Consider the following 26,673-nt stretch of genomic DNA (forward strand, 5'->3'; position numbering starts at 1 on the left):
CGCCTATTGACGTATCATTCGTCTTTTTAATGGTGTGCCTTATGCATTGTCGTTGCATTGAGAGATTTTTTACAGTACAATTCGTCATATGATCCATTAGTAAAATCACAACTTTATACGTTTACATTATAGGACTTCACAACCTTGCTACTCGCTATTAACGGAATTTAGGCGGATGAGCTGTGAGACGTTCCATAGGAAAAGTAATAGAACAGAAAGGCTGTTTAGCAAATGACACATTTTGGGAAATGTCTGTATTACTTATCTGCATATTGTTATACAATTGCATTTTGTGGATGATTTGTGCCCTTCTTTGCCAGTTACCATTGGCATGCTTTACTGGAGAATTGACCACCCTGCAGTATTTGGCAGACAGACATGTTGAACACTTAGTCTAGTAATGGTTTTGCCTTGCTAACTTAGAACTGTTGGATTTGTGTGTAATAAAAATGGCCTTTAGCCTGGGGTAAATTAAGTGACCCATTAAAATTTAGACAGAGCACTGGCCTTGAGTCAACCAAAGGGCAGACGTCTGTCAACATGAAATCTAATGGTGTTCAACTAGTATAAGAACATTTCACAGTAAATTGCATTATTAAGAAGAATAAAACCACCTAAATGTTGACATATGTTTTAATTAACAAATCACCTCCTAGGAAGTTAGGAGATGTTTATAGACCTTATAGATCGTTTATAGACCTAAGATCTGATGCCTACAGGTGGGCATCCTGGTATTCAGCCTTAAGAGGTATAATGAATTGATAAGTGGGAGAGCAGGGGTCAACTTTTTCCACAGCAGGAACACAATTCCTATTAGCAGGACCAGCCCTTGAGTGGAAATCATGGGTGAGTTCCTTCACTTTATTTCCCCAGGACTTGAACCCTGTGGGAGAGTACTATTTTAGCCATATGCCATTACTTAATGTGATGGGAAAACCCTTTAAAACCTTTTGCATGATATTGTAACATTAAAGGAGAAATAAAAAATGAAAAAACTCAAGTAATGCCAGAAAAATATACAGATTTGTAATTTACTTCTATTAAAAAAAATCTCAATCCTTCCAGTAATTATCAACTGCTGTATGCTACAGAGGAAATTGTGTTGTTCTTTCCAGCCTGACCACAGTCTGAGCCTGAGTGGAAAGAACACAACTTCCAACGTACTGGAAGGATTAAGATTTTTTATAGAAGTAATTTACAAACCTGTTCAACTTTCTGGCACCGGATTTAAAAATATTTGATTTCTTCCAGAGTACCACTTTAAAGGAGTTATAACATTTAATAGGAATAAAAACATGTAATATTTTGCTGGAGCAACTATAAAAACAAACAAACAAAAAAGTTATACTCACCTACCTCAGTCCCCCGCAGCTCCCAATTAGACTTTATCTGGTCTTCCACTTCTCACTCTGCTTTCTTATTTCAAATTGGATTTGTCTAAGCAGGAACTACCTGACTGAAGCTGTGTCCTGCCTCAGCCATCACTGCTGAAACAAGTTAGTTTTGGAAATTGGAAGCAAAGTGACCAGTGTGGGACTGGATGGCGTCACACTAAGAGTAGCAGGGGACCCAGGTAGGTAAGTATTTTTTTATTTTTATAGTGACACCAGCAAAATATAAAAAAAATTACTTGTCCAGATAGCCCTTTTAGGGGAAAAATGCCTCCTGATTCCAAAGTTAGGACTTAAAGGGGTACTCCACTGAAAAACATTTTCTTTTAAATCAACTGGTGCCAGAAAGTTAAGCAGATTTGTAAATTATAATGTATAGGAGAAACAGGTGATGTCCGGCACAACCGCAGGATACTGCCTTAGAGCTCTCCCACTGTCAATCCATACAAGTCCGCTGTATACAGTGGCCGCGATACTGGGAGTGATCTTAGGTGTGCTAGCGGTGGTGCTACCGGATAATGCACAAATCGCATAGACAATGTGGTAAAGGTAGAAAAATGATGCACTCACTGCAATAGCAGGTACAAAACTTTCTTATTTATTCAGGACCGGTGAAGAGACATAAAACCAGCGTGTGGAGGGCAGGGGGTGCAGGACGCCGCAGGCGTGACGGTACCAGACGTTTCACCCGCGCATGTGGGCTTCTTCAGACCACACCTGTCAGTGACGGCAGGAAAGGTAAATACCCGCCCTGTACCATGTCACTGATCAGGTGTTACAAAGAGATCATGTGATTAAAAACATGATAAAAACAAAACACAGGTAATGCAAGACAGTGTAAAAATTATAAGAAAATTCCAAAATCAATCTTGTCATTCAGACCCAGGGGCCATAGTGCAGAGTATCCAGAACGCTTCTGCTTTCAACAAGTGTTTTTTTCTATCCATACCCTCTACTACTGGGATAAAAATCCTTGGCAACCCGGCAATCTACTGTGCAGTATTGATATAGAAAGTTTATACACTAATATTAATCAATGGCTGTGTCCTGCATATCGGAGCTACTCCAAGGGTCAGATAGAAGTCCGGAGTTCAGGGAGTTTATATTAGAAGGTCTTTCTCTGGTCCTGTCCAACAACATTTTTCAGTTTAATGAGGTTTGGTATACACAGAAGAGTGGTGTAGCCATGGGGACCCCTGTGGCATGCACTTTAGCAAAATTTTATGTTGCAGTGTTCGAAAAACGTTTTATCTTCTCAGAAGTTAATCCATATCGCCATTTCATTTTGGATTATGTTTGGTTTGTAGATGATGTTCTTATTGTTTGGACGGGACCAGAGAGAGACTTTGTTTCTTTTGTTGAGTTCTTAAATGTGACAAATAATATGAACCTACAGTTTACATACAAAATAAGTAACAGTGAAATTGAATTCTTGGATGTACTAGTGAAGATCAATGAAAATAAACTACATACAATAGGGTACAGAAAGCCTACAGCGGGGAATTCCCTGCTTCACCATACTAGTTATCATCCACCACATGTGAAAAAAGCAATGCCCTATGGGCAGTATCTGAGGCTTCGCAGGGTTAATAGCACACTGGAATCTTATGATATGCAAGCAGACAACCTTACCATGAGACTGCTAAATAGGGGTTACCCCAAGGCAGCCTTGGAGGCTGCATATTCAAAGGCTAGATGCCAAGACAGAGATGCCTTGCTATCAAAAACCTACTGCAAAAAACCTATACAAAATAATGAAAAAACTAAATCCTCTAGATTCTGTTTTATTTTTCAACACAGCCCCCTGTCCACTACCATTAAACAAACAATAGAAAAAAACTGGTATTTGATTCAAACAGATCCTGCCATGACAGATTATAGTGTACAGAAATCAATTGTTGCATTTAAACGGGTCCCTAATTTGGGAGATATATTAACCAAGAGCAAGTACTGCGAAAAGAAAAATGACAACTGGCTAAAAAAAATCCATACCAAATGGTAACCACAAATGTGGAAGTTGTAAATGGTGCCACCAGTTAGATACCAGACCCAATTATACCTTAGGGAGTGTAGACATTACAGTTAGGGACTTCATTTGTTGCCGCACTAGTTTTGTTGTTTATGCAATGGTGTGTCAGTGCGGACGGTTTTATGTGGGTAGTACCAATCGTCCAATGCACACACGGTTTCGTGAACATCTTTATTCATTGAAATCAATGAAGGGTTCCCCCCGTGTAATCCAACACCTGCATGAATCGCACTGAGGTAATCCTGCATCCTTAAAGTTTTTCGGTCTGGAAAAAAATCCCAGTAGTAGAGGGTATGGATAGAAAAAAACGCTTGTTGAAAGCAGAAGTGGTCTGGATACTCCGCACTATGGCCCAGGGGCCCCTGGGTCTGAATGACAAGATTGATTTTGGAATTTTCTTATAATTTTTACACTGTCTTGCATTACCTGTGTTTTGTTTTTATCATGTTTTTAATCACATGATCTCTTTGTAACACCTGATCAGTGACGTGGTACAGGGCGGGTATTTACCTTTCCTGCCGTCACTGACAGGTGTGGTCTGAAGAAGCCCGCATGCGCGGGTGGAACGGCTGTTATTGTCACGCCTGCGGCGTCCTGCACCCCCTGCCCTCCACACATTGGTTTTATGTCTCTTCACTGGTCCTGAATAGATAAGAAAGTTTTGTACCTGCTATTGCGGTGAGTGCATCGTTTTTCTACCTTTACCAGATTTGTAAATTTCTTCTATTAAAAAATCTTAATCCTTCCAATACTTATCAGCTGTAGTATACTACAGAGGAAGTTCTTTTCTTTTTGAATTTCCTTTCTGTCTGACCACAGTGCTCTCTGCTGACACCTCTGTCCATTTTAGGAACTGTCCAGAGCAAGAGAGGTTTGCTATGGGGTTTTGCTCCTACTCTGAACAGTTCCTAAAATGGACAGAGGTGTCAGCAGACAGCACCGTGGTCAGGCAGAAAGGAAATTCAAAAAGAAAAGAATTTTCTGTGGAGCACACAGCAGCTAAGTACTGGAAGGATTAAGATTTTTAAATAGAAGTGATTTACGAATAGGTGGCTTTGACGTGGCGAGTTGGCTTGTACTTTTTCATCACAATGTATACTAAAAACCTGTTAGTTTTTGAACTTATGCTGAGAAGCAAGTAGATCAAAATACATATTGTGGATATGCGACCATGTCTTGCTCTACTTGAATCCACATTGTGTTTTCTATCCCTTCTTTTTTATTGGTCAGCACTCCGCCCCACCCCCTCAGCCCAACCCTATATGAAGTAGCAGGTAGCTACACAAGGGCCTTTTCTTTTCTAGCAGCCTCTCAGTTTGACTGGGAGCACATGGTAAGTGAGCTTTTACACCCTGTTCACACTGGTGTGGTGCTGTGCGGCGTCCATCGCTGCCATGGTCTGTGGGGGGCGTGCCCCAGGGACTGGTTTGAGTGACAATGGGGCCGTTTTTCCAGTGGGTCATTCCCCCTGTTGGCACTGGTGTTGCGGCGGTGGTAGTCCAGTGCTACACCATTTTATGCTAGGGACGTTAGGGACACACTCTAAATAGGTGGCCTTGACATGGCGAGTGGGCTTGTACGTTTTGATCAAAATGTATATTAACAACCTGTTAGTTTTTGAATTTATGCTGAGAAGCAAGTAGATCAAAATTCATATTGTGGATGTGCGACCATGTCTTTCTCTACTTGAATTCACATTGATTTACAAATCTGTTAAATTTTCTGGCACCAGTTGAGTTAAAAATAATTTTTTCCAGCAGAGTAGCCCTTTAATGGTCCCCAAGCTTATGCAGGTACAACTAATTCATTTTAATGAACATTTAATTACAGTTGTCACACGAGTGATAAGGGAGGAAAAGACTTGCAAGTTTCAGGACATGGCCATATTCTTCTATATTTTTATTATTTTTAATTTTTTTATTTAAGGATAGCATACACTGTTTGTCAAGTTGCAAATCTACAGGAAATCAAATATGAAGAAAGAAGTAAAGACAAACTCTCAGAATCTATTGACCAGGTTTAATCTCAAAGAACAAGGCTAAAACCCCTCCTTTCGCATCAATGATGAAAAATAATAATAATATAAATATGGCTAGGAGATAAGAAACTCTCTGTGCACAGCTGTATTATAAAAAGAGATACGAGTTTCTGTATATAGATCATATATTTCTTCAATGAATAAAGATTTCTTATTTCTTCTCAGGAATGTGAAGAGCTCATGTTACCAATTGGGAATTTATCAGATCAAAAGGTGGATGGAGTTACATGATGCCGGAAAGTTTACACAAATAGCGGTAAAACTACAATTCCCGTGGGGAGAAAAAGTTATGAACAACATTGTGACTATTGGAATACAAATGAAAAGTTGTCAAGCAATACTTTCTAGTATACCTTCCTTATACAACTTGTTCTTGTACTTTCTGACATTTTCTTTACCCTACTACCCACCCTTTAGGGTGTTAGTCTTTGATATTATAACAGAGACTTTTATTTGTACTGTTGGCACAGTGGGCGCTGGCCATGATCTGGCCATTTGCTGTGGTAAAGTTTCTCCTTGAGTACAGCATTATAACAAAATTTGGAGACTTGTAGGCCATTAATACTGGAAATTCTGGTAAAGAAAGGATATGCAAAGAAGCTCTCACAGCTTTCCCTTAAATGGGCACTGTGAAAAAAACTTTTGAAATGTTGTAGAAACATGTCAAAAGTTTTGATCAGTGGGGGGTCTGAGTGTTCAGACTGCGACAAACTAACAATATAAGTCTATGTGATTGTCTGGGTCAGCGGTGCTTTTCTCCCCTCTAAGTCTAACAATTGATCAGTGTCTGAACTCTTAGAGCCCAACCGTTCAAAACCTATGTCTCTAGGAATTACGGCATTGCACTCTGCTCCCCCGCTGGCTGAGAGATCTGTTCATTTGTCTGCATAAACTTCTTTGCAAATATATGTACAGATCTCTCGGGCCATACGGGGGAGCAAAATGCAAGGCACCTGCTTTCCCAGCAAATAACTATTGCAGCGGAGGAGTGAGACCTGGTGCGATCAACAACTTTTGACATGTCTGAGCTCTCTCTCAAGGGGGTTTTACACAATTTGCATACATTGACTTTAGTGGGAGTTTAGTAAACAGCCTAGCATCGATAGCTATGCTTTTTCTGTTACACCTAACGTTAAATAGACAATGTAGCTCATGGTCCTACACTGTTTCTGTAGGTTGAGTAAAACAGTCGTCTCAGTTTTCAGTTTTCCAACTACCTGTAGATGAAGATATGTATGCATATGCACGCATTTGACTCCCCCCCCACACACACACACGCACCATTTGCATAGGCTTTGTGATGACATTACAATGTTTGACTTCTTAAATGACATAATTGGATGACATAAATAAAGAGGAGATCAGAAGGAACCAAATGCAAACTGGACTGAGAAAAGGTAAAAAGAGGCACCTATTTATGAGGGGAAGGTTTTGCAAGAAGTCTTCTTCATTCTGCAATGTTGGGGAAAGTTATATATCAGATGGAGTAAAAATGCATCAGTGGTCTTTTGTAATGAAACCATGAGGTCCTGTATGAGCAAGGTATTCGCTTTGGAGCAACAAAAGGGTAGGTTTAATTTTTAGACATGTGCAATTCGTTTCGTAACGAACACGGAACAAAACGAATTTTCCCGTTTTCGGATGTTCGTTACGAAAAGAATGCACGAAAAAAAATTACAAAATCCCGAAAAAGCATACGAATACGACTATACAGTTAATGAATGCATTCGTTAACTAACGCATAATGAATATGCATGTTAACGAACAACGAATGCATTCGTTATCAGTATACCGAATGTCGGGGCCATGCATCAACTGCTATCTGGCAGCGCATAATGCTTAAGCTGCTGCCGGATAGCAGTTGAAGCAGCCCGGGCAGGTTCACTCACCTTTCCGCGCTGCTCCGGGCCTTCCTCCGGTGGGTCCTGGGCTGGTCCTGGGCCTTCATACGGGTCTCCCTCTGACGTTGTCATGACGCCGTCCCGTCATCCAATAGGAACGGCGTGCGGCAGCGACGTGATGACGTCGCTATAGAGGCCCAGTAAGGCCTTGTGGCAGACAACGGAGGACCGGAGAAGACCAGGAGAGCCCAGCGGAGGCCCGAGGACACCATCGGGAGCAGCGGGGACAAGTGAGTAGGACTTTACTTTTTTACATTGCACTAGACATGTGCAGAGCCAAAAATCTGAATTAACGAATGCATTCGTTGTTTCCAGTGAATACATCCGTTTTTTAAACGAATGCATCTGAAAATGAAAAAAAAATTCGCGGATGCATCCGAATACCGAATATGACGAATGCACAGCATTCCGAATATTCACAGAACCGAAAAAATTTTGAAAACGAAAACGAACATAACGAAAAAAACTAAATTTTTGGTTCTGCACATGTCTATTAATTTTTACAGGAGGGGTGAAATAAGCTTGTACCACCACCAAGTTTTGAAGACTTGTGATATACTCCCAAAAAAACCTATGATAGAGTAAAAAAAAGCACTGCATTAATGGGTCTTGCAAGACACATGATTCTTGAAGATTTCAAGGGTTCAGGACTGAGGCTTAGCGTAGATGAAGCTTGATGGACCCAAGGAAGGCAGCTTTTAGTCACTACCAGTTTCTGAGGATAAAAACTAATGGACAGTTTAAGTGACAAAGAAGTATATATTGCATCTGGTTAGGAAAGTCAGGTCAAGGTTAGATTCCGATTGGAGTAAGTAGGAGAGGGAAAAAAGTGTGTAGGGTCCGACAAGCATTAGGTAAAGGGAATAGAGGACATGGTGTTATAATTATGCCTAATCATAATATTTGAAATTAGTAACTTTTGCCTATAGAATTCTCGACTGGGTGGTTCGAAGCAGCGGAAGTGGCTTATTTGAGTGACTTTCAATGGTCTTAGAAGATAGGGATCTTAAAGTGGGCAAGTAGGTAAGCCGAAGGATCATCAGTTAGTAAAGTCACCAAAGTGACCAGCTCAGGAGATTGTAATCCATCTCCACAACTGAAAGATTGTGTCCTCCATGCCAGGGATAAAGTCTTTCTGAGGATCAGAGAGGGAAGAAGTGAGAAAGTGTTACACAACCAACAAGTCAAATCAGATGAATAAGAAGTATAAAAATCTGTCATGACCAATGCCAAATCTGCCTGTGAAACATCAAGGTAAGGAACATGTCATCCAGGCTGGTTTTCCTGTCCAGTAAATTTATACAGTCATGTTGGCACCCTTGACATTTTTCAAGAAAATTAAGTATTTTGCTATATACATGTTTATTCTCTTTGTGTGTAATGAAACTAAACCAAAAAATGGAGGAAAAAAAGCAAATTGGACATAATGTCACACAAACTCCAAAAATGGTCTGGACAAAATTATTGCCACCCTTTCAAAATTGTGGAAAATTAAGATTGTTTCCAGCTTGTGATGTTCCTTTAAACTCACTTGGGGCAAGTAATAGGTGCAGGCAATATAAAAATCACACATGAAAGCAGATAAAAAGGTGTGCCACACTGAGCACGGACAACAGAAAGAGGAGAAGAGAACCAAAATTGTGGAAATATATCAACAATCTCAAGGTTACAAGTCCATCTCCAGAGATCTAGATTTGCCTTTGTCCACAGTACGTTACATTATCAAGAAGTTTGCAACCCATGGCACTGTAGCTAATCTCCCTGGGCATGGACGGAAGAGAAAAATTGATGAAAGGTGTCAACGCAGGATAGTCTGGATGGTGGATAAACAGCCCCAAACAAGTTCCAAAGATATTCAAGCTGTCCTGCAGGCTCAGGGAGCATCAGTGTCAGCGCAAACTATCCAACGACATTTAAAAGAAATGAAACGCTATGGCAGGAGACCCAGGAGGACCACACTGCTGACACAGAGACATAAAAAAGCAAGACTACATTTTGCCAAAATGTAAGCAAAAATCCATCTGGGAAAACATCTTGTGTAAAGATGAGACCACGATTTTTTTGGTAAAGCACATCATTCTACTGTTTACTGAAAACGGAATGAGGCCTTCAAAGAAAAGAGCAGAGTGCCCACAGTGAAATATGGTGGAGGTTCAATTATGTTTTGGGGTTTATTTGCTGCCTCTGGCACTGGGTGCCTTGAAAGTGTGCAAAGCATCATGAAATCTGAGGATTACCAATGGATTTTGGGTCGCACTGTACAACCCAGTGTCAGAAAGCTGGGTTTGCGTCCAAGATCTTGGGTCTTCCAGCAGGACAATGACCCCAAACGTACGTCAAAAAGCACCCAGAAATGGATGGCAACAAAGCGCTGGAGAGTTCTGAAGTGGCAGCAATGAGTCCAGATCTAAATCCCATTGAACACCTGTGGAGAGATCTTAAAATTGCTGTTAAGAAAAGGTGCCCTTCCAATAAGTGAGACCTGGAGCAGTTTGCAAAGGAAGAGTGGTCCAACATTCCGGCTGAGAGGTGTAAGAAGCTTATTGATTGTTATAGGAAGCGACTGATTTCAGTAATTTTTTCCAAATGGTGTGCAACCAAATATTAAGTTAAGGGTGCCAATAATTTTGTCCAGCCCATTTTTGGAGTTTGGTGTGACATTATGTCCACTTTGCTTTTTTTTTCCTAAACATGTATTACTGCAATCCTTTTCTGTGAGAAATTTAATTTATGTTCTTAAAAAATTTCAGGGGTTACAACATTTACGGCCATGACTGTACATGAGAGAGAGGACAAAGATGTAATAAAGGACAGGAGAATTCTAATGCCTGATGGAGAAACTAAATATGAAATAGGATAGGAGCATAAAATATAAATGAATAGAAGTTTTAGAAGGAACATGACAAGATGCTAAGAGAATGTATGCATAGTAAATATTTATTCTAGGGAAATCCTCCCAAAAAATTATATATATAGGTATAGATATATGTTCACTGATGCCTCAGTATCTGCACAACTGTCGGTTTCACAGCTGATGGATTAGTCTGCATGGCACCCAAGGGTCTGACGGACTTCATCCATATATTAAGGAGAGATTAAACTTCCACAGTGCGTGTCCCGGGCAGGAATCTGCAGTGTTTTAATTCACAGTCCTGCTGTTTTAACAAGTCGTGCCCAGAAATGTATTGGCCTCCTCCTGAACTTTATTCCACAATAAAAGTGGTTTGATTTAGGCAGTCAGCCGATGCACGAAGCATACAGAATGAGAGGTGCTATAACTTCCGCAATGAAACGCAAGGCACTGAAGGAAATGCTGTAAACCTCTAATTAATTATTGAGTGGACATTGCTGGAGTTGGATTGAATAAAATGTTACAATGGAGATTGCTGCTATCAATGTCCCCATGAAGAAATAGGTTATCGCGTTATACTGCGATGAATGTAGTAAAGTTGCTGTAGTAACAAAAGTAACTGAACCCCCATGCCATGAAAAAACTCAATACATATGAAATATGGGAATAAAATAACTATGTATGAAATACATTAACACTTTGACAAATGGGGAGTTTATGTGCATCTGTGACAAATCTTATGTATGATTACATATACCGTATATTAAGGTAAAGTGTCAAAAACAGAGATATCTTAAACTTACTTTGCTGCCACCTTGTAGTAACTAATGGAATGAGAAATGGGCACTAAGCTATGGCAACCACTTTAGACTAAACCATGGCAACCACTTTGGATTGAGCTATGGCCTTCACCTTGTATTTATTGCTTGATGGACACAGCTGGATGGAGTGGTGGGTGGCTCTAGTGTGTTTTGCTTTTCATTTCCTCTAGGTCAGATTTCAGAAAAAGAGAATGGTAGAAGGTGCTCCGTGTGTAGAATCTCAGGGTCAGTTGGGGGGGGGGGGGGGGGGGGGAAATCCACAGCCGCTGAGGATTTAGATCAAAATACCTGGGGCCTCCAATTTACAATGCACTATTCTAATGTCTCGATTCAATTTTTGGATTTGGACATTTATATAACTGAGGAGGGATCCTTAGCAACGAGGACATTTTTTAAGACAGTAGATGTCAATAGTTTTTTACAATTTGATAGTGCCCACGGACAGTACCTGCGCATCCGTAGGAATTGCACGTTAGATGCTGACTTTGATGCTGTCCTGAGGACATGTTTCCATGAAAATGGCTACCCCAAATCCCTTTTAACGGATGAATACCAAAAGGTCCAAAAGATCTTAAGGCTTTCCACTGACTTTTCTTCACCTAAAAAATTGCTGTTTCACAGAACACTTGAATACCTGAACTGGACTGAATTTGTAACTTTATGATCCTAGTACATAAGTTCTTGCTGCTACAGTATGTTGTTCTCCATAACCAATGAAACCAGACCATCTACACCAGAGATCAACCTGTGTACATAACTTTTGGCACAGGATTGGGAGTGATATAGGTGAGTACTTTGGTGGCACTTTAAGGAAGCCATTATGCTTGGCAATGTGTAAGGTATGGTAAAATCTTCATAGTTATCATCCCCAGGAGATGTTTCTGCCCACAGGGATGGTGAGGATATGAAGTTTGTAAGTCTCCCCTTCCACCTCATAAGTAGTCTCCTGGGTGGGGAGCTATACTTACCTAGTCCAATCACTCTGGCTGTAGTTTTGCCCCCTCACCTTGATTAACAGCCTGTGTCTCCGCTCTGCTCCGTTGGCTTAGGGAACAGAGTGATGACGTGGGCCATCAATCATGAGGGGGCATCACTACGGCAGGAGAGGTGGGAGTGAGAAAATATAGCTTCCTGCCCAGGGGACTACTTATGGGGTGGCGGGGAAGGCTAATAAAATTCATGTCCTCACCATCCCTGAGGGCAGAAACGTCCCACGAGTATGGCGAATATGAAGATTTTACCATATATAATGCATTGTCAAGCTTTATATATAGTAAAATCTAATGCTTGGTTCCCTTAAAAATGATCCAACCAAAGTACTTTCCATGGTCTAATCGTACCCATAGACATGCAATAGCTCTCAACTACCTCTCTCAATCCCTCTATACGCAACTGAGCATTCATGTTTTTAAATGGGAAGAAGAGGAGTAAAACACCACCAGACTCCTACAATCTCAAAAAAAAATTAAGCAGTAGAAATCCAACATGCCTGATCCTTTTCTCACCTGACATTATCTATCGAGGAAAAGTTGGGTGCCCCCATACACATTAGTTAGCAGGATTTAGTCGGCTGGTTCTGCTGAAGTTGGTGGGTCCTGTTTACTCCTTTCTAATGTTTATAGGGGCCTTTAGGCTCTCTAACTACACTCCTAAGGGTGCGTTCACACTATGGAATTTTCGTGGAATTCCATGAGCGGAATTCCGCGGTGTAAACTTAACATTAGTGTGAATGGGTCTCTGTGAGACCCGTTCACACTGCGGAATTCCGCCGCTGAAACTGTTCCGCGCAAAGGAAGAACATATTCATTCTTTGCGCGGATTCCGCGAGCACTGCATAGCCGTCAATGGTGATGGCTCAGTGCCCCGCGGCCCTAGGGCCGAATAATCTTCGGTGGACGCCAGGCGGAATCTCCGTTCGCAGAATTCAGCGAGCGGAGATTCCGTAGTGTGAACGCACCCTAAGAGTGTCAGCTACCCCAACCATCCTGTTTAAGTTACACATTTTTAGGTTGTATTCACATGTACAGTATCCTGCGCATATTTGATGCACAGAATCTGATAAGATCTGCAGCTTTAAATCCTGCACATCAAATATGTGCAGGATACTGTACTCATGAATACACCCTTATAAGCTATTTTAGCATGTGCTTTTCCTTGGAAGAAGGATATGTAAAGCATATTCTCAGAATTCCAATCGAAGCACGAACTGTCTATAACTATCCATACTTCTTCATGATCCTCTCCTGAAGAAGAAACATCCCTTGAAGAAACATGTCTATTACATATAGACAATCCCTGTGTCATGCACTGTCCTCTCACGCTCTGCACTAGACATAACAAAGCGCATCACTTTTGCCTGGAGTGCCCCTTTAATGTCACATTATTCTTTCCTAGAAAACTGCTCTTTGATGTTAAGGTTGAGGGTTTTTTTTGTGTGTGTGCTCATTTTGCTTCAGTTAAATGTTACCGGAGGCAATTGCCAACTAATTTGTCAAGAAACGGCATTTACATTTCACGTGCAATCTTAGTCTTTAGGACTATGTCTTCAAATCGGAGCTGACAGAACCTATTCTGCGGAGCATTTATATTGAGCAGCAATCAATGTCCTTCTTCTCTGTTAGTAAAAAGCTCTTAAGGAATCTTTTCCAGCGGTATTAATCTCATATCCAGAGCTTCTCTTTCCTGCTCTACCTGGCCATATCCAGGATTGCCACAGGATTCTAATATGTTTAAGTCTCCTTTGAAGCTGAAGTGCTTCATCCATCATAGTTTTTACTTCCTTTCTGATGCAGTATATTTTGCTATTTGTCTTTTCTGAAAATAGAAAGGCAATGTAGTAATCCATTCATCATCTTTTCAATGTGTCTTCCAGTCTGTTTTCTTTGCTGTCTTTTCCATCTTAACTTGTCTGAATTGTTATTCATTTTATCTCTTGTGTGTGCGCCTCACTTTGTGTCATTTTCATTGCAGAAATCATATCCACCTTTTCCTGTCACACTGGACTATATTCATGGGAAAGGTGCGACATCCGAAAGTGTAGTAAACAACCGGCACTCGGCTAATATATCTCCTCTTGTTTCAAATGTTTGATGACGCCGGAGATTTCATCATTTTTCAATGTGGTTTCTATATTTCTTTTTATGCTCTACATTGTAAGGTGGAGAATCACTGTAATATGTATGAGTTTATAAAGTAGCGGAGTCAACAAGGGACTTCTGGGACTATATAAATGCATACGATCCCAGTGAGTTCAAGCGTTATAACAATATTTCTTTTTTTTCAAGGAGGTTATTTATTTTTTTCATGAAAAATACATTTCCACCGATAGCAGACTATTAAAGGGGTATTCCAGGAAAAAAACTTTTTCATATATATCAACTGGCTCCAGAAATGTAAACCTATTTGTAAATTACTTCTATTAAAAAATCTTAATCCTTTCAGTACTTATGAGCTTCTGAAGTTAAGGTTGTTCTTTTCTGTCTAAGTGCTCTCTGATGACACCTGTCTCGGGAAACGCCCAGTTTAGAAGAGGTTTGCTATGGGGATTTGCTTCTAAACTGGGCGTTTCCCGAGACAGGTGTCATCAGAGAGGACAGAACAGAAGACAGAACAGAACAACCTTAACTTCAGAAGCTCATAAGTACTGAAAGGATTAAGATTTTTTTAATAGAAGTAATTTACAAATCTGTTTAACTTTCTGGAGCCAGTTGATATATATAAAAAAAAAAAAGGTTTCCACCGGAGTATTCCTGGATAACCCCTTTAACCCCTTAAGGACGCAGGACGTAAATGTACGTCCTGGTGCGGTGGTACTTAACGCACCAGGACGTACATTTACGTCCTAAGCATAACCGCGGGCATCGGAGCGATGCCCGTGTCATGTGCGGCTGATCCCGGCTGCTGATCGCAGCCAGGGACCCGCCGGCAATGGCCGACGCCCGTGATCTCGCGGGCGTCCGCCATTAACCCCTCAGGTGCCGGGATCAGATACCGGCATCTGCGGCAGTGCGCGATTTGAATGAATGATCGGATCGCCTGCAGCGCTGCTGCGGGGATCCGATCATTCATAACGCCGCACGGAGGTCCCCTCTCCTGCCTCCGTCCGGCTCCCGGCGTCTCCTGCTCTGGTCTGTGATCGAGCAGACCAGAGCAGGAGATGACCGATAATACTGATCTGTTCTATGTCCTATACATAGAACAGATCAGTATTAGCAATCATGGTATTGCTATGAATAGTCCCCTATGGGGACTATTCAAGTGTAAAAAAATGTAAAAAAATGTAAAAGTAAAAGTAAAAAAAAAGTGAAAAATCCCCTCCCCCAATAAAAAGTAAAACGTCCGTTTTTTCCTATTTTACCCCCAAAAAGCGTAAATTTTTTTTATAGACATATTTGGTATCACCGCGTGCGTAAATGTCTAAACTATTAAAATAAAATGTTAATGATCCCGTACGGTGAACGGCGTGAACGAAAAAAAAAAAGTCCAAAATTCCTACTTTTTTAATACATTTTATTAAAAAAAAATTTATAAAAAATGTATTAAAAGTTTTTTATATGCAAATGTGGTATAAAAAAAAGTACAGATCATGGCGCAAAAAATGAGCCCCCATACTGCCGCTTTTACGGAAAAATAAAAAAGTTATATGTCATCAAAATAAAGGGATTATAAACGTACTAATTTGGTTAAAAAGTTTGTGATTTTTTTTAAGCGCAACAATAATAGAAAAGTAGGTAATAATGGGTATCATTTTAATCGTATTGACCCTCAGAATAAAGAACACACGTCATTTTTACCATAAATTGTACGGCGTGAAAACGAAACCTTCCAAAATTAGCAAAATTGCGTTTTTCGTTTTAATTTTCCCACAAAAATAGTGTTTTTTGGTTGCGCCATACATTTTATGATATAATGAGTTATGTCATTACAAAGGACAACTGGTCGCACAAAAAACAAGCCCTCATACTAGTCTGTGGATGAAAATATAAAAGAGTTATGATTTTTAGAAGGCGAGGAGGAAAAAATGAAAACGTAAAAATTAAATTGTCTGAGTCCTTAAGGCCAAAATGGGCTGAGTCCTTAAGGGGTTAATATCAATGTGGTCCAGAGGTGCAATGAACATGTTTAAGAGTGATGCAAAATATAGTGTAACATGGTGGCCACTAGTAGTGATGTTCGCGATATTTCGCGAATATATGGACGAATATCCGTCACATATTCGCGAAATTCGCATATTTGTTATAGTTGCCTTTTTCCGGCATATTTATGCGCATATGCGAACATATATGCACATATTCGCGAATATTGAGCCCTCCCTTCTTTAATGGTATAGGGAACTAATGGGCTAGTGCAGTGGTCTCCAACCTGCGGACCTCCAGATGTTGCAAAACTGCGGACCTCCAGATGTTGCACGGACAGCCGTTGGCTGTCCGTGCATGCTGAAGTTGCAGAGATTTATTGCATTTTACCCAGTTATATATACCTATAGGGGGTCTCGGGACTGAGACTCCGCCCAATCAACAGTAACACTTTCAGTAAACATCTCTTTTTTTTTTTTTTTAGGGTCCAGTTCTGCCAATGTGAATTAGGTGTGAATGTGTCATAATTGTTAGTCTGCTTTAGCATCTATAGGGGGAGCTTCAAAGTTGATCTTTAGTGTTTGTAAGATCATATACTGAGGGATCAGCAAAGGAAGCTGCTAAATAACCATGAATATTTAAGAGCAGCCAAAAATAATTCCCACATAGTACACAATCATTTATAATCATATTTGTGTTATTTTTTAAAAGCAGCTCTTTTTCAAAGGATAAAACTCTTCAAAATAATGGTTTTCACCTTTGAAAGATAAGATACAAGAGACATTTAAAATACAAGAAGTCAAAGATTATATCCACCAAAAAGAAAGAAGATAAAGTGTTACACGTGTCTTAATGTATAAACGACTACACACTTAATATAACAAAAAAGCATTGAAAAGTCTCGCTCTTTATGTAGGAGAAATTACACAGCTTGATAATGTGACATCAGCTTTCCAATTTCCCCAAAGGCATTAACAACACCGACTTCAAGGTCTGCTGCTGCGTTTTCCCTTTAGTTGAGCATCATGCTAATAGCTGCACAGCATGGCATAGAGACTGCAGAGGAGAGGAGGCGCTGACATCAATACATTCCCTTTGGAAATCCTAGTAGGAGTTGACTGGGGAGAGGTTTGTTGCTCTCAGATTTGCCTAATCTCAGAATGTGGGCATCTGTGATCTCCTGTCTGCTCTGACCTATGTTCTGCCCTCTCAGCAACTAGCAAAAACATCTTCTACATTTGCTGCAAGCTGCTTATGTATACAAATAAAAAAACAAGATATATTTAATTGTAACAGACTGAATTCCCGGCACATTGCAACAGATATGCATTGTGAAACTAAAGTCTATTGCCATAGAGGGCTGGACATCTGGTAGGTTGTAATTACTTATATGGTCACTGCCAGTTTGAAAAAGTTTTTATATGTTGTACATTATGACAAAAATGTATCTCCTTTTTATAGAAATCATGGCTTATAAAAGAGATCACAAGGGGCCCCCATACCATCCAGAACATAATCCTGTCCGGTTGTAGCATCATCATTGTCCCAGCTAAAGCACAGGCATGGACAAAATCCAGGAAGTGAGGACTGGACTAGCACTGCTCTGTACTCACTCCTGTCCTTTCTATCAGACTCCTGCCTGAAAACAGGGAGGAAGGGGTTACAGAACAGCCTGCAGTGATTGGATAAAGAGACCCAGCACAGCAGACTCAGGGTGGAAGTGAATGCATAGTAAGTGGGCTCAGTGCTTGCCATGGACATGCCCCCTTCTGAGAAGTGGATATCAGAGTAAGTGAGCAGAAAAACGGAGGGATTTGTGAGCAAATACAGAAGCCAGACACATAAAGACATGAAAGCATCTGCATGGCCAAGTGAGTGACATATAGAATTATTATTATTTCTGTGATATGACAGGTATGCTTTAAATTTAGTATCTATCTATCTATCTATCTTGAGCGAAGCACCTCAATTTTCCTTGTAGCAATATAGCATTTCATGTTTTATCTGTATCTTTGTGCTAGCAGTGTGCTGCTGTATTCTCCTGCTTGTGTATATTTAGCTTAGCAGCGTGCACCTGTATGCTGGGTCCATGCAATAGTTTGGTATCAGTATGTATTGGCCAACTTATCCTTTTTTGTGTTATACATATGGAGGAGTGGCTACCTCCATGTTGGTTTCTGCACCCCACCCATGTTATAAGGTGCTGGATGTCTCAGACCTTACAAGCCTGGTAACTGACTGCACAGAGGCACATTCATAAAGTAGGGTCCGTCCCAATGAGGTCACCTTATCGTGGTGGGATGGTCCAAACTATTTGGCCAAATGTTAAGCAAAGTACCTCAATTTTTCATTTTTCATTGTAGCAATATAGCATTTCATGTTTTATTTGTATCTTTGTGATAGCAGTGTGCTGCTGTATTCTCCTGCTTGTATCTATCTATCTATCTATCTATCTATCTACTGTATCTCTTGCATTAAGTCGCCTAAGTGGCTGCTATGGAGACCTTGACTAGATAGATGGGGAATATCTTTGATTTTTGCTGTGGGGTGGTGGGAACATCTTTATCTATCCATCCTAAAGCATTATCGGAGATTACTGCAAGAAGCTAAAGGCACATGCACACAGTTGTATTATGGCACAGTTTGGTACAGAGTCATAATGTCAAATACTACATTGTACAATAGAAGAATTTCAGGAGAATGGAAGCTTGGATCGCGTTGCTGGATGACCGGTATGACGAAGGACAACGTCAGAAGGTATGCAACGCATTTCTGGGTATTTAAAACCCTCTCATCAGTTGCCTAATGAAAGGGTTTTAAATACCCGGAAACACGTTGCATGAATAAAAAATCATAATACTTTCCATACCTTCTGATGTTATCCTTCTGCATACCGGTCATCCAGCAGCGTGATCCAAGCTTCCGTTCTCCTGAACTTCTTCTATTGTCCATATCGCGCCAATGGCTTTGGCGTGGGAAGACGGAACAGCTGACCATTCCATCACATGTCTCTGTAAGTGTTGTGCCTGGATTCTGCACAACATGTCCAGGTGAGTGAGTAACGAATCAAGCTCTTATCACAACCTACTTTGGTGATCCCACACAAGGAAGTGCTTTGTGTTTTATGTCTTCTAATACTACATTGTGGCATCTATCAAGCTTGCCAAGACCATCTGGACTTCCATAATGCTTTTGACAATACATTCTATTGAAAGTTGATTAAAAAGTGGAACCATCTAGCACAAATGCACACAGCCATGTTTCAGGGAAAGAGGACTTTGCACACCACCAACAAAACTCCATCACCAATTGTCATGGTTTGGGGCATGGTTTCTTATGACCTGGTTGCCATTTGATCATTCAGGGAAAATGTATTTAAAGGTGTATCAAAACATTTTACAGTAGAATGCAATTGCAGTATTTCAAACTAAATAGACATTGGGTGAGGCAACAAAACAAAGAGAAAAGTAAATGACCTAAACAATAATTTAGGAAGGAACCGTCACGGATCCGAAACTGATGTTGTACATTTTAATGGAATAAAGGATCCTTTTATTGATCTCCGTGGCTCCGGGTAGCACTTATGTAATCCTGACCTCAGAACTCCAGTGTGGTTCAGCCTTGTGCATCTCTAACGCTTCGGCATTCAGGATAAAGTTGCAACCTGTGCAAGTTTCCATCTATGAATGAATCAGTGTGTTGTGTCCACTTGCTGCACAACCTGTATTGGTGAGTTTGAATGATCCACCATTGTCTCCTCCATATTTTTTTTGTCGGAGGTTCTACAATAGGAGAGCGCAATCTGCTTACTGTTTTTCAGTTTAAACAATAATTTTACAATGTTCAGTCAGAGTCTTGACCTTTATCTTATTGAGATGCTGTGTCTTGACCTGAAGAAGACTGTGCACACAAGGCATCCTACATCCTTGAAATATTGATGAGATGAAACACATTTGCAGGGAGGAAAGGCCCAAATTCTATTCATTCTATTCATTTTCTCTATCTTATTTAGAGCTACAGTAAACATTTGGGGAAGGTGATTATAGCTATTGGGGATCTACAGAAATTCACAGGTTTGTTTAATTTTCTCTCTGCACTGTGAATGTTTACTCAATATACTAAGTGTTATTAGATTAGTTAGATTCTGTTTGTATACATTCACTTGTATACTGTCACTTAGATAACAAGCACTCACATTTACTTTACTGCCAAACACCATGACAAAAAGGTTCAGTGAGTCAGTATTGATTGCTGACAGTGTTTCAGTATGATACATATCTTTGATATTTTCTCCTTATCTTCTTCTTTCCTGATCACTGACTGTACAAATTGGCACAGGAAGAGGTCAATATGTTTTAGAGGTTGCCTATTTGCTGTTTCCATGTAAATTCCTGTAGAAATTAATACTGGACCATTGGGGAAATCAGTATGTTTTATAACAGGGATACTTTGAAAAACATGATCCAATGTGATCCATTAGTGTTGCTCATGTTGCTTAGCTCATGGTTCAAATATAGCAGGAGATTCTGATTGGTTAGTTGCTCTTTTGTACAAAAAAAGTAGTTAAATAAAATAAAACCTATATACATTGTGTATCGTTACAAAGAAAAGAGATTTAAAAAAACAGCAGCGCTCATCCAAAAATGAATATAAATAAAGCCACAATATAACTCCAATGGACTCACCTGGCGTGGTGGAGGGGCACCAATAGAAATTGGTTGACTCTCCACAACACCTAGGGCCAAGTAGGTATGAACAATGAACGCCTGGTTCCTCTTATTCAAGATCCCTGATGATAGGGAGGGCGCAGCTCCAATTCCCCAGAAGGTAATGTCCACCCAGGCTTGATACATAGAACAGAACAAAGAAAAAGAGGGTGCTTGCGCTCAGGAACCAAGACTCAGTATAAAGTGGGGAAGTAAATAAACCTGAATCAACTCACTACTCCGTGGGGGGACCAAAAGATGGTATAATGGTACCCCCCTCCACGTCCGCTTGATACAGGCTCCCAAATGTCATTCATGAAGTCCAGATGATGAAAATGCTTCATATAGGACCACTGGAGGCTTGCGTATCAAATAGTGATTTATTCTAAGAAAGTGCTAAAATCATGGCAACGCATACAGCCTGATGAAGGGGAGTGTTACAACATCTCCCAGAAACGGGTTGCCATGATTTTAGCACTTTATTAGAATAAATCACTCTTTGATACGCAAGCCTCCAGTGGTCCTATATGAAGCATTTTCATCATCTGGACTTCATGAATGACATTTGGGAGCCTGTATCAAGCGGACATGGAGGGGGGTACCATTATACCATCTTTTGGTCCCCCCACGGAGTAGTGAGTTGATTCAGGTTTATTTACTTCCCCACTTTATACTGAGTCTTGGTTCCTGAGCGCAAGGACCCTCTTTTTCTTTGTTCTGTTCTACATTGTGTATCGTTGTAATTCTATTGACTTTCAGAATAAAGATAACATACATTTTTACCAGACAGTGCACTGCATAGAAACGGAAGCCCCAAAAGTAGTAAAATGGCATTTTTCTTATTTTTTATTTCGCCCCACTTATATATATATATTTTTTTTTGTTTCACTGTAGATTTTATAGTAAAATGAGTGACATCATTACAAAGTACAATTGAAGGCACAAAAAAAGCCCTCATATGGGTCTGTAGGTGGGAAATAGAAAGAGATATGGCTAGGAGGGAATAAATGCAAAAATAAAAAATCACTGCGTCTTATAGTGGAGCTATATAAATAATTATTAAATACAGTAAAATAAAAGCTATTTATATTACTCTGTAGTATAGACAGTGTCACTCTTTAGCAACCTTATAATAATTCTACAGTATGACATTTACATACCTCATACAAAGGCAAACATATATTGTCAATCCATTCCAATTGCAATCTAGGAAGCTCATCTTTTCTGTTACGGTCAAAAATGGCCTGGAAAAAAAAAAAGGAGACAATTAGCTATAAAAAGTCAGACTTTCAGCTTTCTTTTGTACGTTTACTGCACACTATTTATTCCGTACATTGAACTCAAAAGTAAAACAGTATGCAGTAAGTCTCTAAGCTTCCCTAGTGGTGGATAAAGACAACCTGTATTTTATTGTTAAACTCTATGACTGTAAAGGTAATTTGAAGTTCCGTAAAAACAGAGGAGATTTATCAAGCTCCATAGTAGATTTTTTTTTGGCGTAAAATTGGGAGAGAAGGGGCAGCGGCACCCATTGCCGGCGCCGCTGCCCCGTTGCCTCCCCCCATCCCCGGTGGCATAATTACCTGAGTCGGGTCCGCGCTGCTGCAGGCCTCCGGCGTGCGTCCCCGGCGTCGTTGCTATGCGCTGAACGGCGCGGCACATGACGTCAGTGCGCCGCGCCGTGCATAGCAATGACGCTGGGGACGCACGATGGAGGCCTGCAGCAGCGCGGACCTGACTCAGGTAATTATGCCACCGGGGATGGGGGGAGGCAACGGGGCAGCGGCGCCGGCAATGGGTGCCGCTGCCCCTTCTCTCCCCCTGGCTGTCGGTGCCGCTTCTCTCCCCCTGGCTATCGGCGCTGGCACCGATAGTCAGGGGGACAGAATGGGCAGCGGCGCCGATAACCAGGGGGTGAAAAGGGCCGACAGCAGCGCTCTAGACCCCAGGAAAGGCAGGGGGAGAGAAGCGGGCAGCGACGGCCTCTCTCCCCCTGCCTTTCCTGGGGGTATATCGGGGTATACACGCGCACACACGCACCCTCATTTTACCATGGATATTTGGGTAAAAAACTTTTTTTACCCAAATATCCTTGGTAAAATGAGGGTGCGTGTTATAGGCCGGTGCGTGGTATACCCTGATAAATACGGTATATAACCAATAAGGCAAAAAATAATTGTGTATGAATTTTTACAGATGACGTAAATAACCCATGTGTGGTACTAAAATTTTTCCTTGAAAAAAGAAACATCCATAGTAATACAGCTTCATGCACATTTTTGGGTGGTAATGTACCGAGCCGTTTTTTTTTTTTTTTTTTTGCGGCTTTACTATTGTTTATGTGCCTGTTGATGCTGCGCTGTCTTCCTTCCTGACGTAAACTCCAGCCTCAGCGCAGCGATGCAAGACTCCGCCCACAAACGTCACAAAATGCGGGCTCAAAATTAAACAAAAAAGCCTCCAGAGTACGGATATTCATGGTGCGGCATAGTATATTTAAAAAAACGTTTTAATTTCTGAGGAGGGTGGATGGGTTGTTGCGGGATAGTTGGAGTGCAGCTTTTTAGTGCCAGGCAGGTCAGTCAGGGTGTCACCCAATGCAGTACGCCCCCCCCCCCCCCCATCACTCTCTAGAGTAAGTAAGTAAGATAAAAACAAATTGTCATATAAAAGCCGTATGTTTGAAAAGAATGATACATTTCCCTTATAGAGTTTTGACCACTACAAATATTGCATAAAATAGACCTAAAACTGACATGGTACTAAAAAGTGGACATTCACTTTATAACTTTTGGATGAAAGGCACAATCTAATGGCAAAAGTGAGCAATAATGACTGGATCATATATAGTTATCTAATGCCAAGTTAGATTGTGTTGTGTTGTGCTAAATTGTGATACAGTACGTCCATAAAACTATAAGGCCCTATTGACTCTACAGAAATATAATTCTGTACGGATTCCTCTTGCAGCAGCCTCCCATTGATTTCAATGAGATTCTGCTGCGCTGTTAACATGTGGGAAGTTCCACTGAGAACCTTCCAACAGGGATTGATCTTGCTGTAAAAATGAACATGTTCCTGGGACTGCGCTGTGAATGGGAAGGTGCTTCATGCCCGTGCAGACATTAAAGGAGTATTCCAGGATCTTTTTTTATTTGACTATGCTACAGGGGCTGTAAAGTTAGTATAATTCATAATATAGTGTCTGTACCTGTGTGTGACGGTTTTCTCGCAATTCTTCTGTGATTTTAACCCCGATATTTATTTTTAACAGCATACAAAATTACTCATGTCTCGGAATTTCCCAGGTTGCAATGCAGCCGAGACTTGACTCACTAATCAGGTGATCAGAGGGAGCCTATCCTGCTTCAACTTTGCAACAGCTGTAGGCCCCCTGGTTAGAAAACACAGTGTTTCAATGTGTGTGGTGGCTCGTGTGTGGGAGGAAGGAAAGTGACCTCAAACTTTCAAGCATGGAACTGTGGGATGTGTAGTTTAGAGAACAAAATGCAACAGGAAATGCCCAATTATGGCAGGTAAGTACTAAAATCACCTTATGGTGGATAACCTCTTTAAGTGCTGATTCCTGAGGAAGCTGCTGCAAGCAGAATCCACACAGAATTTTGTGTAGAATTTTCCAGAGGAATTTTCGTAGTGTGAACCTGGACTAAGTATTTACGAACATCAATTTTTTTTTTTACTTAATCTCAGGAATACTCATGAGAAAAACCTATTCTCAGTTTAGGGAAGATACCAATACATTGGTATGGATTCATCTGTAGTTGAGGTCCTTCAAGACCAATTAGTTCTTGGATTCCCCTTAATTTAAAGGTAAACTGTCACAATAAAAATGTACCCAGTCCAGTCTTCAGCCGGCATGTTATAGATCAGAAGAAGCTGAGCAGATTGATATATAATTGGGAAACGTTCCAGGATAAATTTATATTTATTTATGTAAACCTCTGATCATTCTGGGCTAAGTAGTCAAGTGGGCGGTCCTAATCAGTGATTGACGGCTCACTATGTGCACACAAATAACTGTTTAGCATTGATTTGTACCACCCACATGAGCACATGTGTTCACTGTAGATCTATGGCCAGGCTGCCAAATACAGAATATCTCACTTTTACTAGCCGTTAATTTTGCTTCCTGTAAAAAGTAGAAATTGCCTTTAGAAATAGCATTTGATGCTTCACATCCATATAAACTGCCTATAACATATTTGAATGGCCTGTGTCGATCAGTGGTTTAAAGTAGTAAAGTGCCAGTTTGGTGGCTATGAAAAAGGGCTGATCTATAGTCAGACACTATGGATATTAAAGGGGCACTCCGCCCTTAGACATCTTATCTTCTTTCCAAAGAATAGGGGATAAGACGACAGTATGTTTAGAATGCTGGGCTCCCGCGGCGGGGTCGTGACATGAATGGAGGGGGTGTGGTGAGACGTTATGAGGGGGCGTGGTGTCACGACCCCAGCCACAAGAACCCAGCGTTATAAACATGCTGTTTAGAATGCCGGGTGCTGCATGGAGATAGCAGGACTCCCGCAATCAGACATCTTATCTCCTATCCTTTGGATAGGGGATAAGATATCTAGGGGTAGAGTACCCCTTTAATAGGAGGCTTGTATGCCACTCCTACTGTCTATAGGGACTTAAAGTGTTCCTGTAATTTAAAAAATACTTTTACCATGTAACAGAGACATGTCAAAACGTGTAATCGATCTGGGTCTCGGTGCACTGTTATGCCCTTCACTCCCCGGCTCACTGCGATCTCTGTTCACCTGTACTAGACAGACGCTCTTATAAGTCTATGGAACACATATACTCCAACTGGGCAGAAATTGCAGTGAGCTGCGGAGTGAAGTATAGAGCTGCGTTCTTCTCCCCACTTGTTCTAATGATGGGAGGAGTCTCAGCACTGAGACAACGACTGGTAAAATATGTTGATATTTTTGTAATGAAAGGTACTCTTTAATATGCCTATAGAAAGTTCTGCTAGGGCATGGGACACTGATGCTCTGTAGAAATGTTATGAAGCTATAGCACCTAATAAATTTGATGCGCTAAAATGTCCTTCTTCTTCGTCTAACCTATACTGGATGTTTCCTAAGCCTCATACACCACTTACTGAAGGAGTCAGTTTGAGCTCGGATCGTTCTCGGTCTCCTTGCTCGAAGAATTCACTGGTCACTAGTTCGGCCACCTAAAAGTAAAAGAGATGAGATTATAGACCATTCCAGTTCTCCATTGTTTTGAACTTTTCAAACACGCAATCTCTCAACTAAAGCTATCCTCAAGTCTTTGTTCCTGGTGTAAAAACCTTTCCCTGTAAATATGCATGGCTGGATGTGATTCTGCCGGCTCCCGCTATTGATGCTAATCAGTATTCTTTGTATTCATTCATATTACCCTCAGGATGTGATGGCCGAGGAAGACATTTGACTGAATGAATGGAAAGCCCTCAAATTTAAAAACTATGCAGAAACTGATTCATCAATGTCAGCATGTGACAGTGCCTGCGGTAGTGCCAGAGCGGAGGGATACAAGCTGTCTGAGAGGTGGGGTGGATGATGGCTGAAAAGACTACAACACTGCACCTTGTTTGCTTTGCATTCCTCAAGATTTTTCATGGAAAAGAGAAAGGGAAGAACACCGGGATTATTTAATTTTACAGACTAAATTGCCATACACACACATACACACACACATGCAAACACACATGCGCAGACACATACACACATGTGCACACACACATACAGATACACACACTCACACAAATGCTTACACAAAGGCACACATGAAGACACATACACACATGTGCACACACACATACAGATACACACACTCACACAAATGCT

At 40.8% G+C, this 26,673-nt stretch overlaps 1 protein-coding gene across 5 annotated transcripts in view; it reads right to left on the bottom strand.

The window, feature by feature from the left end:
• PDE11A (phosphodiesterase 11A) overlaps window positions 1-26,673 on the bottom strand; it is an 807,989-nt gene that overhangs the window by 40,994 nt on the left and 740,322 nt on the right. For all 5 annotated transcript variants that reach the window (XM_056536201.1, XM_056536200.1, XM_056536203.1 and 2 more), the window contains 2 exons: window positions 25,944-26,018; window positions 21,973-22,056 (listed from right to left, as the gene is read on the bottom strand). In XM_056536201.1, coding sequence (XP_056392176.1) covers window positions 21,973-22,056; window positions 25,944-26,018 — 159 coding nt within the window. The remainder of the gene's footprint in view (window positions 1-21,972; window positions 22,057-25,943; window positions 26,019-26,673) is intronic.

The sequence above is a fragment of the Hyla sarda genome, chromosome 8 (assembly GCF_029499605.1).
Source record: "Hyla sarda isolate aHylSar1 chromosome 8, aHylSar1.hap1, whole genome shotgun sequence".
Classification (NCBI taxonomy): domain Eukaryota; kingdom Metazoa; phylum Chordata; class Amphibia; order Anura; family Hylidae; genus Hyla; species Hyla sarda.